At 34.7% G+C, this 13,823-nt stretch overlaps 1 protein-coding gene across 1 annotated transcript; it reads left to right on the top strand.

The window, feature by feature from the left end:
- Positions 1–124: 124 nt before the first annotated feature.
- On the top strand, positions 125–12,187 carry LOC132734108 (malignant fibrous histiocytoma-amplified sequence 1 homolog; the record flags this gene model as incomplete). Its single annotated transcript, XM_060720828.1, is given in 10 exon segments — positions 125–250; positions 2,015–2,565; positions 3,034–3,646; positions 4,577–4,725; positions 5,265–5,411; positions 5,944–6,142; positions 6,353–6,468; positions 10,817–11,006; positions 11,301–11,543; positions 12,041–12,187. Coding segments are annotated over 9 exon segments (2,341 nt in total), but the record flags the coding sequence as incomplete, so codon positions are not given.
- Between the last annotated feature and the right edge of the window lie 1,636 nt (positions 12,188–13,823).

The following is a 13,823-nucleotide window of genomic DNA, read 5'->3' as shown; positions in this document are numbered from 1 at the left end:
TAAATATTCATTGCTTTACTCCCGTTATCTTCTGTCCCAGATAAATAACGTTGCGTAAAAAATAATCGGACGTTATTTGTACTACAAGATGACAACGTCATACATGGTGTGTTAAGAGTAGTATAGTATATTAGACTGCACCGGAAATGAAGTCGTCCATAAAAAATAGATCCAAAAATATTTGTTTTTCCTACTTATAATACTCACACGCATTGACAAAATGTCATAACATTCTGATTTTTTTATTCAGGTATAAAGATTCTTCATAACTTATTCTGTTTAAGGACCGTTATTGATTTTACCAAGTGTAAATTAAGTTTGATTAAATTATACCCCACCCACCTATTTCTAGGTTTTTTTTCTCATTTCATTTTCAGCTTATTTGAAGGTTATTTTACCAATATAACTTTTATTACAACTAGATGTTTATAAGTTGATTTATTTAAATGCACCAATATTTTTAATGCTACATTTTGTTTGATTCATAGAACTTTGAACTGTGGCTTTCTGAACCATAGGCACTCGGTTCCAAAACCGTCTATGATTTTAATTTATTTAAAAAAAAAAATTTCATATCATGTATATAAAATACTACAAGGTTTCGCAGCCGCCATGTTTTAACGCAACGGAAGTACGTTGACTGGTGTACAATTTTCATTAAAAAACACTAGTTCCCGATTCGATGAATAGAGACTTTTGGCTTATACGGGTACCACAATAATTGACTATTTCGCCGTGGTACCCGCATCAACAATATGCTTTAATAGGTGCCTCGGGAGCCAATATTATTTTTTTTTTCATTGTACACCAGTCGATGCACTTCCGTTGCGTTAAAACATGGCGGCTGCGAAACCTTGTAGTATTTTATATACATGATATGAAATTTTTTTTTTTAAATAAATTAAAATCATAGACAGTTTTGGAACCGAGTGCCTATGTTCTGAACAGCTGAAGGAGAAATATTGAGTGATAAAACATAGGTCTGTGGTATATGAAATGAGGTGCTACCTATCGAGGGTTGACTGCAAAACTGTTGTAAGACCTTCTTTACTTCGTACAAGTTACTGCAGTTTGGTGGTTGACCCTCGCTATGACATGAAAAGTTTTTATGATTTAACTAACAGGCATAAAATTTCATAAATGTACTTTAAAATGTCTTACCTGGAATTAAATTTAAAATATTTTAATCCTTGTGTGATCATAAGACACAAGTAAATGGATTCGAATAACTGAACTGTAGTCTATGCATAATATAATATAATGGTTACAGGGTGTCCGTTTGACCCTTGAAATTCACGAATTCGAAAACCTAGCTAAACGCCATTTTCCAGTACTTTCTGTACATAGCTCTGGGGAATTCAGCCTAATGGAGTGGAATAGCTAACTCTATGTTTTTGGCATTTTTTTAATTAAAGTGAAATAAAACAGTTATTTATTTGTAAGAAAATAATCAAATGTCATTTTATAAATAAATTCATACACAAAAATAAAGTAAATACACAAGTTAACACGGAAATTTCTTTATTTATCATGGAAGATGCCACTACAACTGTTTTAGTTTTATTGATTTTCATAATAAACTGTTTAAACAATTTATTTTTTTGAAAAATTTGCAATAGATATATAAGGAACATTGATATTTTTCGAATACATCAACTTTTTTAAACTCAAACTGTAAAATAATGATAGAAAAATAGATATATCATGTATTAGTGTTATGTACTTCATTTGGTATAATTCCCCAGAGCTAAACACATAAAGTACCGGAAATTGGCGTTTAGCTAGGTTTTTCGAAAAGGTCAATGACACTTTGACCCTTCAAATTTCCAAAAAGCCTGATTTGACCCTCAGGATTACAACTGGAGGGTCAAATTTTGTTAAAATCATGGGGATTGGGCTTTGAAGTCAGTAAAACTGAGTCAAAATGACCCTCAGGATTTCATGTGAACACCCTGATGGTTATAATAAGTCTTTGATTTTCTTTGAATTACATGCTGTACTATTGATCTTTCAGTTCAAGTTGTAAAAATGACAACTACAACTAATCAGGGAGAAGTTTTGAGGCAGTTCCTAACCAAGGATCCGAAAGGAAGACAGTCCCTCGTGGTTCCTGAGGGTCGCTACAAAGGATGGGTACCAAGATGTTTGTACGAAATGAACTGTGCCAATGTCTGTCTCCCTTTCCTCAAACTGCTCTCATTTCCAGTCGGGGGAAGCAGTCTTGGAAATCTGGTTGGCATGGAAACGTTCAATGCAGTCGGGAACTATTTAACACGCCTACCAGATTCTTTTGGAAAATGTCAGAATCTTGTGCGCTTAAACCTGAGTTATAATTATCTAGAAAGGATTCCATCAGCCATATTCCAGCTGTCAAATTTACTTGAGCTTGATTTGAGTGAAAATGAGCTGTCTGCAATACACCCATCTATTGGGAATCTTAAAAGGTTACGAACACTGAACCTGAGTGGGAATCTACTGGATGAGCTTCCTGCTGAGTTGGCAGAATGTGAAAAGCTGGAGAGACTTGACTTGTCACGGAAATGGTACCCAAAGGGTGGATTTCAGGTAAAAGTTTGTTGTCATATTGGCTCCACTTGATCCATAGTGAAAAAACTTTTTGTAGGGTTTCTAGACTTGAAATAAAAGCCATAGTACATGTATCTAAGTAACTCTCGACACATGTATATATATTTTGTCAATTTATTTGATAGATTGTGACCATTTGAATTTTAATTTTTTAAGGTTAAAACAATATTTGGCCAGATTCGCTACCCAATCTATATATATTTTCCCTCTATTTTGAAAAACAAAATCACCCAAAATGAAAAATACTGTTACTATTTGCAAAATAAATTTTATAAAACTTAACTAGTTTTGAATATTGTTGTTGGCAGACAAAAATTTCCCCTTTTTCTTAGAATGATGCAAATTTCTCCTATATGTACCTGACAGGCTCTAGCCCTCAGATATTTAGATTATCATATAATTTGAATATATTGTATGATTTAGTATAACTATATTAACTTTCTTTAGGTGTTACCAGAAGCAGTCTGTTACTTAACCGAGCTGACTTATCTAGACATAAGCTGGCACCAAGTCTCTACCATAACCGATGATGTTAAAAATATGACGAAACTTCAGACATTGCGTATGAGGGGCAACTACTTGAAACACGTTTCGCCGTCTATATCGGAGTGCCGAAAACTCCAGTACCTTGACCTTACTGGAGCGATGAAACTCAATTCTTACATACCGCCAGAGATTTTTACGTTACCCGAACTTAGAATTTTAGATCTTACAAATAATTACTTCACGGAAATTTCACCGGATATAATAGGCTTGAAGAAATTGAAAAAGATGATAATGCGGAGGAATGCATTGCTACGCATACCGGATGAAATATTCAAAATGGAAAGTCTCGAGGCATTAGATTTGTGTGAAAATTATTTAGAGGATATACCCCATTGTATTAATGAGTTACAGACGTTAAAATGCTTATATTTAGCTTGCAATAAGATAAAAGAGATACCGGAAGAGATTTGCGAGTGTGAAGAGCTTCAAGAAATACAGCTGCATTACAACAAGCTTGAGTTATTGCCTGATGATATTTCTAAACTCTACAAATTAGAAGAACTCATGTTAGAAGGTAGGTTTTAGGATTTCATCAGATGTCCTCAACTTGATTCTACCCTTGATTTCACACTAATTCTTGTTTATGTCAAGTATCTTAAAATTTTGTTTTTGTTTAAACACCAATTCTTGTTTAAGTTTCTAAGTCTTGTTAAAAATTTTGCCTTGATTTGACTCGTGGTATTATTCTAGTTTTTGTCTCAAAATCTTGTTAAAATTTGGTCTTGATTCCAATTGAATTCATGTTTATGTTAAAGTCTTGTAAATCCATACCAATTCTTGTCTGTGTCTTACACTCTTATGAGATTTTGTCCTTGATTTGATAACAATTCTTATTGTAAGTTCCAAAGTCTTGTGAAATTCTGCCCTTGATTAGACAAAAATTCTTGTTTATGTTTCAAAGTCTCATGAAATTTTGTCCTTGAGATTGGATATAAATTCTTATTTAATTCCTAAAATCTTGAGAAATTTTGTACTTGATTAGACACAAATTCGTGATTTTGTCACAAAGAAATTTCCCTCTACAGAGAGGTTTGAACAAGTAGAAAGTAAGTGTATTGAACTTGCTCCATAAGAAATGCTTAGGGTATCAAATCATGATCTTTTTTATTTGATTATATTGACTTAAAGCCTCCAGATGATTAAAATAAATCTTAATAAAAGAAATAGAAAAATATATAGATAGTAAGTGTGTATATAGAATGTATTATTCATATACATGTATCAGGTCAAAACTTAAATGTACCCGTATTTTGCAAAATAATATGGCAGAATTTGCTATTTTTGTCACCAGAATTCATATTTACATATTAACATATAAAAAAAGAATTATTTTTGATTGTCATAGAAAATAACATAAATTTGAAGTTTTCCATTATTTGTCTATTCATTACCTTAGGTGTTAATTATTTACATGACTGTGATAACATTAATTGATGTTTTTCAGGAAACCAGTTAAAGAGACTGCCATTAATGTTAGATAAACTAGAGAAGTTGAGAGAGACCGGAAGATTAAGTTTGTACAACAACAACCTGGTGAAACCCCCACAAAGTATCTGTGATCAGGGAGTGGACAGTCTCTATGGTTACCTCAAGGTTAGTGAATCATCTTACATTTACCCTAAACCTGTAAATGGAGTTGTCCAGATTCCATTTTATGGAACTGTACATTATCAATTTTTGGGGATATTGATATGAAAATTTTAAGTCAGGCAACAGTGTAAACAAGAGGCAACAGAGTCTGGTCAGATACTGGTGGTAAAGGGTAACCACTATCAGTTTCAGCAGAGTGGGGGCATCCGTGGCTTAGTGGTTAAGGTTGTTGACTTCAAACCATTTGCGTCACACTGTTACAACATTGAGCAGTGCAAGTGTTGTCAGATTTTACATTGTACATATGAGAAAACTGTCCAGCTAGCTTACAGAGCATTAATGATTCTACTCAGGTGCCTGTTTGTATCTGAAATAATGTATATAGGGGCACCTTAGATTTTCCTTGTGCAGTAAATCTAGAAAGTTGACATTTGAGCAATATTATGTTGGTGCGACGTAAAACCCAACCAAAAATAAGCTGGGTAAGGGTTAATATAGATAAATACAAAATTTTAATACAAAACGTTTATTACTTTATTCAGGAGTTGAGAATTTGTGAGGCCACTCATAGGAAGAAGCTGATCCTGATCGGTGCGTCGAAGGCCGGCAAATCAAGTCTACGCAATGTTTTAATTCTCGGAAAATCACGACTAACAGCCGAACATGAAAGAACGTGGGTCATGGAACAGGTATATTATCACTGTTTAGTTATAGAAATTTTTACTTGAAACACTTTAGGTTCAACAGCCATGAACTTTGTCACCCAATGGCATCCACTAGTTAAACTTGAATGTTACCCCCTGGAAAAGCTAGAAAATGACACTCTATTTATAATCTTGAATGTCACCCAATGGTCATTCTCAGGTATGATTCTTGCATGTCACTGTATATTGTTAGTGTTACTTTAACTTAAAAGACACAAAATGTATTGATGAGCTTGCATTATATCTTGTAAATGGGTTAGCACTATTTTCTTCATAACTTTCTGTAATATCTATTTAAACTGTGTAAACTGTCTTCTCACGCTAAGATTTTATAGTAAATTTAACTTGTCTGGAGCAATGCCTCTCAGCAACAACTTGAATGGCTGCCTCCCAAAGTGTGTTGTTCTGCAGAGGTTGTAATCTAGTTAATGAATGAAGCGTGTTGTTTAACTTATGCTTTTCTGACCTTTAAAGTTTATCCTTTTCCTTGTGTTACAGTCTTTTATCTGAATTTCAGCATCTTTGGGAGCCCGAACCCGACCTTAGAGTTCAGATATTAGATTTTGGGGGTCATCACATCTACTCTGCTGCCCATCACATGTTCCTGACACCTGAGGCTCTACATGTGCTGGTGTTTGACATGAACACATACATGCCTGGAGACTACGACCTGAAGATCGGCGATTGGCTAGATTCTATAATGGACAGAGCACCAGGTACTTGACCGGTTATAATACAGTTTTAATTTGTCATTGAAAATGGTCCAGCATAACATTACATATTTACAGATACTATTTTTATACCCTTATGTTACATGTTTACAGATATATGTATTATAATATTTCAAATCTTTACTATTATACTACTATTTCTCCACATGTATGATACATGTTTACAAATATTACAATATTTTTACATGTTTACAGGTGCATCTATAATGCTGGTGGGAACACATGCAGACCTGTGTACAAAAGATCATATAAAGACTGTAACTGATCATATACTGAGCAGAATGCATGAGGAGGAAGATGCTAAAATAAAGGTAAAAATCAATGTCAAAATCATTACAATTTTACTGCAGAGTTGTGAACCTTCTCAACATTTTTATGCCCCTACTCTAGGTCAGTGATTAACCTAGAAATTCCTTACAATGCGTCGGATGACGCACATGTTTGAAAACAATGAGTCCTGTAGCAAAATCGATGAGTCATGTAGCAAAATAAATGCGTCTTTTTAATAGCAGATCCTTGACATGATTTGCATGTTTTTATAACAAGCGATTAAGTAATTAAAGTGCATTAAAAAGTTATTTTTGGTACTAATATTAATTGCAGGCAAAACAATTTTTATTGGCTGCTCAAAAATCTAATTTGCATAATTTATATTTTCTTACTACTTATGTCTAATACTGTGCATTATCCATTTTAATTGTTCGTAATTTGCACAAAATGTCCCTCTCACACTGTATACATACTGACAACTTTTATTGCTCCTTGTATGCCTCTGTGTAGAAAGCATACACAGACAGACCTTTTGATCATGAAAAAAAGTCATGCACAATGTTACACTGATTGGTTAATCACCCTGTCAAATATTCTGATGACGTAATAGACATATTTTTTTTTTTACACTCCGCGTGAACTTGAGTGACCTTAGGGGAAATCATTACACACCTGTCAGATTATACTGTAACTTACAGCATTTCTTAATAGCAACATTTTTTTTCAGTTACCGATAATTATTTAAAATATTAAGTAGATTAATGATTTTTTGTTTGCTTTATTGGATTAAATTTACGGTAGTAGAAATGCAGTAGTAGGTGGGAAAGGGATAAGGTAAGTAGATAACTTGGAAAAATGCTATAGGGAAATAGATAAACTCAAGAATATGCGTTATTACAGGGGAATGGGTACCTGTTGCTGTTGGTACCAGTTTTGTCTGGATGACTAAATAACATACAATTTATAAGTCTGGGACAGATTTTAGATGCGCCTTTGGCCATTTGCTGACGATTTTCCTGTGCCCTTCTCATTTTTTAGCGCCAATGTCTGCATATTTCACCATTGTAGGCGAATCGCTCTTATGCAAAATGGACGCTCTGATTGGCTAATGCCGATAATGGGCGGTTACCGATCACAAGCAACAATTGCTTGGGATTTAACGTTTCAAGCAAATGGGGGATTAGTCTTGCACCTGTTATCATCGAAAATTAAATTATTCAACTGAAGAAATTGAAAAATTATTCAACTAATGAAATTAAAGTAATCAATCTGTACATAGAAATCACTACTCGTGATATTTTGGATTATAAACTTCCTGATTTGCATGCGTCAGATTGAACGCACATATTTTGAAACTGTGCGTCTTTTTCGATTTTTATGCGTATTTTACGCAAGACGCACATCTAGATTAATCACTGCTCTAGGTAGTGGGGGCATTAAGATTGTCCCATGTTGTGTCACATGTAGCTCTAGAAGTCCTTGAGCTAGAGTAAACAGACTTAATTGTGATGTTTGTCAGCAAGTGACATTGTGCACCTGGGGTTTCACATGTGGATGTATTCAGTAATTGTTGAGTTATTGCCCTTGACAGTAAAAATTTGCAATTTTCAACTTGTCTCACGTGCAGCCCAAAAAGTATTTGACCTAAAGTCATGGAACTGTACAGAAATGTTGATAAGCATGAGTAGTTGTGCACCTAGAAGATTGCGTGTACAGTGAAATGTGGGAGCAACTGTGTCCTATGGACACATTTCTAGTAACAGACTAGAAAAATATTTAGGTTTTTGTAATAACTAACATAAATCTTGAGATATGCTACTGATCTAGAAATGGTAATATATAAATTGAAAGATTTAAGAGACAGTGTGGTACATGCTCAGTGTTGCATCTAGAATTTCAAAATAATGGGGGATTGTCCCCCACTCAACTGAAAAATGTGGGGGACTTGAAAAAATGTGGGGGGCATACATTTACCTTACACTATGACTTATCGAAAAGAGTTCATTTATTTTACATTCAGGCATTTTTGACAGCTATCGTCCGCTCAAAAATGGAAGTAGAAAAAATAAAATATTGACGAATACTACAAAACACACGCGAAATGACCCAGTTGGCTGCTACACGCTTTTTAGTATGTATTTTAGTCATTACCACGAGTGAAAACAAACATGGCTGAAGCTTTCAAGACACGATGAAGATAAACTGAATAAAGTTAAAAAATTGTCAGTTGCGCGACTTGGCGCACATTGACTTCATTAAAATGCGCGATCTGCATAAAATATGCGCAAATCGCGCGTCCTAGATGCAACACTGCATGCTTTAGAAAAAAATCAGAAATTGTAAGGTATATGCTGAAAAAATTTAGTAATGTCTTTTAGTTAAGAATGTATGTAGTATAAAATTTGTCACTATTATAAAAGATAGTATGCTGTTTGTTTTGTCATTAAAATGAAATTAGGCTTATCCAAATCTGAATTGTAATTGAACAGGTAAAGATAAAATTAATTTGACATTGTGCCATGATTGTGTACAGTTTGGAAAAAAAGTAATAAAATATACGCTTGACCAATGGAAATTTCTATACATATTGTTCAGAATGTAACATTATATAGGTTGTTTTTATATTGTACCATAAACATTTCTCATTTTCAACAATTTGTAAACCACAATTATAATATTCAATACGAGCAAAAATGAGCATAATTTTTTAGCTCACCTGTCACAAAGTGACAGGGTGAGCTTTTGTGATCGCTTTTGGTTTGGCGTCCGTCCATCGTCCGTCCGTTGTCCGTCCGTAAACTTTTACTTTAAATGACATCTCCTCATAAACCACTTGGCCAATTTCATCCAAACTTCACAGGAATGTTCCTTTGGTGGTCACCTTTAAAAATTGTTCAAAGAATTTAATTCCATGCTGAACTCTGGTTGCCATGGCAACCGAAAGAAAAAACTTTAAATATCTTCTTTTAAAAAACCATAAGAGCTAGAGCTTAGATATTTGGCATGAAACATCTTCTAGTAAGTGTCTACCAAGTTTGTTCAAATAAAAGCCCTGGGGTCAAAATTGGCCCCGCCCTGGGGGGGGGGGGTCATTTATTTTCCCTATATGCATATAGTAAAAACTTAAAAAATCTTCTTTTAAAGAACCCAAAGAGCTAGAGCTAAGATATTTGGCATGAAACATGTTCTAATGGATGTCTACTAAGTTTGTTCAAATAAAAGCCCTGGGGGTCAAAATTGGCCCCGCCCCGGGGGGTCATTGATTTTCCCTATATGCATATAGTTAAAACTTAAAAATCTTCTTTTAAAGAACCCAAAGAGCTAGAGCTAAGATATTTAGCATGAAACATGTTTCTAATGGATGTCTACCAAGTTTGTTCAAATAAAAGCCCTGGGGTCAAAATTGGCCCCGCCCCGGGGGGTCATTGATTTTCCCTATATGCATATAGTAAAAACTTTAAAAAATCTTCTTTAAAGAACCAAAAGAGTTAAAGCTAAGATATTTAGCATGAAACATGTTCTAATAAGTGTCTACCAAGTTTGTTCAAATAAAAGCCCTGGGGTCAAAATTGGCCCCGCCCCGGGGGTCATTGATTTTCCCTATATGCATATAGTAAAAACTTAAAAAAACTTCTTTTAAAGAACTCAAAGAGCTATGGCTAAGATATTTAGCATCAAATATGTTCTAATAGGTGTCTACCAAGTTTGTTCAAATAAAGCCCTGGGGTCAAAATTGGCCCCGCCCCGGGGGTCATTGATTTTCCTTATATGTGTATAGCAAAAACTTAAAAAATTTCTTCTTTTAGCAAGAGTTAAGATATTAAGCATGAAACATCTTTTAGTGAGTGTCTACAAAGTTTGTTCAAATAAAAGCCCTGGGGTCAAAATTGGCCCCGCCCAGGGGGTCATTGATTTTCTTTATATGTGTATTATAGCAAAAACTTAAAATCTTCTTCGAAAAAACCCAAATAGCTAGAGTTAAGATATTAAGCATGAAACATCTTCTAGTAAATGTCTACAAAGTTTGTTCAAATAAAAGCCCTGGGGTCAAAACAGGCCAGGCCCCAGGGGTGTCATTGTTTTTAACTATATGTATATAGTAAAAACTTAAAAAAATCTTTTAAAAAGCCCAATGAGCTAGAGCTTAGATGTTTAGCATGAAACATTTTCTTATGGGTGTCTACCAAGTTTGTGCAAATAAAAGCCCTTGGGTTAAATTGACCCTGCAACATTGAAGGGGGGTGGGGGTTGGGGGGACTATATACAGGTGAGCGACCTCAGGGCCATCATGACCCTCTTGTTTAATGATATGGTATATGATTTTATGATGTAGAAATAGTATGTTATATGTTTTTTTAGCATATAGAAATGGTATGGTATATGTTTCAGGATTTGGAGATGAATCTAAGGATAGAACAGAGAAAGCTAACTGATGCTCATAAAGAATCCGGTCAGAAATTCCCCGATCTGGTGACACAGAGGTTACAGGAGCGTGTCAACAAGATGCAGAAACTTCATATAACAAGGATCAAACTTCCAACAGAGATCTTTGTAGTCAGCTGTGCAGAGACCCTATCAGGTACCTTCATAAACACTTAGCCATAAGAAAAATGTTGATAGTTCAAAGTAATTTAGAACAAACATTTATACTATGAGCAATAATATTTTGTTTTAGAAGAATTAATCTGCTTTTTATATATATACATTATTAGCATTATTAATAGTATAACAGACCTTCTATTACAGATGATTTCATTTAAATAAATTCCTTTGCATAAAAAAAAAGAATCAAACTTTGGTGGAGTCTTATGTAGGGTTTTAGTAGTGTAAGGGGAACTCTTATTCAAACTCAAATTCAACATGTACATTTCAGGGATCATAAACTTTCATGAGTGTCTGACAGACACCCTGAAGTCATCGGAAGGTCAGCCATTGCCCACATCCTGGTTCAAATTTCTTACTGCAATACAGGAAAGGCCGGAGAAGATACTGAGTTGGTCGCAAACGTTGGAGATATTTGAGTCAATAATAGCCACATTGAAACAGTCCATGTATATGCTGCAGGGGTCAGCAGAGAAAAGTCTAGAAATGGTGTTACGCTATCTTCATGTCACAGGTAATCAATTACTGCCATGTTTAAGGAAAAGCCCCAATGGGTGTGTGTTTTTGAGTAGTTAAGGTTCCTGCTTATTTAGAACCACTTGCCCCCTTGCTGCTCTGGGTTTGAACCTCAGCAGGATATTTGGATTCTTTCATGTGAGAAAGTTGTTTTGCTAGTTTATGAATGGCTGGTGGTTCTACTCTCTGGTGCTGGCATTTGTTTGGAATAATGCACAGAGAGGTAATTGTGGTGTTACTTTCAGTCATCACTGCTATGAAATGTGTTTGTTATGCAACAACAGTTTAGTGTAAGAGATGGACACATGCTTCTGTATATGTTTTAGGTTAATTTTCATAATTTCTAGGCTTCTAAGTAATTTAATTGATTAAAACAATTGATATATTGTGTATGGATTATTGATCAACAGAAAAATATTAACGATACATTGATATCGATGTCATTTATATCGATGACAGTTCTCAAAATATGACGTTGTATAATTTATTTTACAGGAGAGATCGTCTGGTATCACGATAATCCGAAGCTACGTAATATTGTGTTCCATCACCCGGAGACCCTCGTTGAAATGTTGAGAGCTATATTTAGACACGATTTTAGAGAGGTAGTTAACTATGTAGATACGTACGGCCAGATGACAGGTATGTAGAACTTACTTAAAGACCCAAAATATTAATTTCATTGGCATTATGTGCCTTTAACTTTATATGTTTGATATATGTTTATTTATACATTGTGTATGTGCCTTTATTAATATTTGCCACGGGAAAGCTATGTGGGCGAGTCATTCCAGAAAACTGTTAGTAATTTTAATTATGAAGTTAAGTTTAATGGATCTTCCTGGCAGAAATTTTGATGGTATAAAAGGTCCATAACATAGGATCTCATTTTTTAGATAAGAATAAGTAGAGCTATTGCAGTCACCCGAGCGTCGGCGTAACCACTTATGTTAAAGTTTTTGTAATAGTTCAAATATTTTCAAAGTCCATTGACAAATGGCTTTGAAACTTTGCACACTTGTTCACCATCATGACCCCAACCTGTAGACAGGAGGAGGTAATTCTATCAAGCATTTTGACAGAATTATGCCCCTTTTTCGACTTAGAATTTACGTAAAAGTTTTTGTAATAGTTAAAATATTTTCAAAGTCCATTGACATATGACTTTGAAACTTTGCACACTTGTTCAACATCATGACCCCAACCTGTAAACAGGAGGAGGTAACTCTATTGTGCATTTTGACAGAATTATACCCCTTTTTCGACTTAGAATTTATGTTAAAGTTTTTGTAATAGTTCAAATATTTTCAAAGTCCATTGACATATGGCTTTGAAACTTGCACACTTGTCAAACATCATGACCCCAACCTGTAAACAGGAGGAGGTAACTCTATCAAGCATTTTGACAGAATTATACCCCTTTTTTCGACTTAAAATTTTATGTTAAAGTTTTTGTAATAGTTTTCAAATATTTTCAAAGTCCATTGACATAATGACTTTGAAACTTTGCACACTTGTTCACCATCATGACCCCAACCTGTAAACAGGAGGAGGTAACTGTATCAAGCATTTTTTTTACTATCAAGCACTAAGAATAGTCGAGCGTTGCTGTCCTTCTGACAGCTCTTGTTTAGCTCACCTGTCACAAAGTGACAGGGTGAGCTTTTGTGATCGCTTTTCGTCCAGCGTCCGTCCGGCGTCCGTCCGTCGTCCGTCTGTTCGTAAACTTTTGCTTTAAATGACATCTCCTCATAAACCGTTAAGCCAATTTCATCCAAACTTCACAGGAATGTTCCTTTGGTGGTCACCTTCAAAAATTGTTCAAAGAATTTAATTCCATGCAGAACTCTGGTTACCATGGCAACCGAAAGAAAAATCTTTAAATATCTTCTTTTAAACAACCCTAAGAGCTAGAGCTAAGATATTTGGCATGAAACATCTTCTAGTGAGTGTCTACCAAGTTTGTTCAAATAAAAGCCCTGGGGTCAAAATTAGCCCCGCCCCAGGGGGTCATTGATTTTCCCTATATGCATATAGTAAAAACTTAAAAAATCTTCTTTTAAAGAACCCAAAGAGCTAGAGCTAAAATATTTAGCATGAAACATGTTCTAATGGGTGTCTACCAAATTTGTTCAAATAAAAGCCCTGGGGTCAAAAATTGGCCCCGCCCCCGGGGGTCATTGATTTTCCTTATATGTGTATGGCAAAAACTTAAAATCTTCCTTGATAAAACCCCAAATAGCTAGAGTTTAGATATATAAGCATGAAACATCTTCTA

This window comes from Ruditapes philippinarum, unplaced genomic scaffold (genome assembly GCF_026571515.1).
Source record: "Ruditapes philippinarum isolate M1 unplaced genomic scaffold, ASM2657151v2 ctg3289_1_1_1_1, whole genome shotgun sequence".
Classification (NCBI taxonomy): domain Eukaryota; kingdom Metazoa; phylum Mollusca; class Bivalvia; order Venerida; family Veneridae; genus Ruditapes; species Ruditapes philippinarum.
The sequence above is the reverse complement of the archived record's forward strand: the minus strand, read 5'-3'. Positions and strand labels throughout refer to the sequence as shown.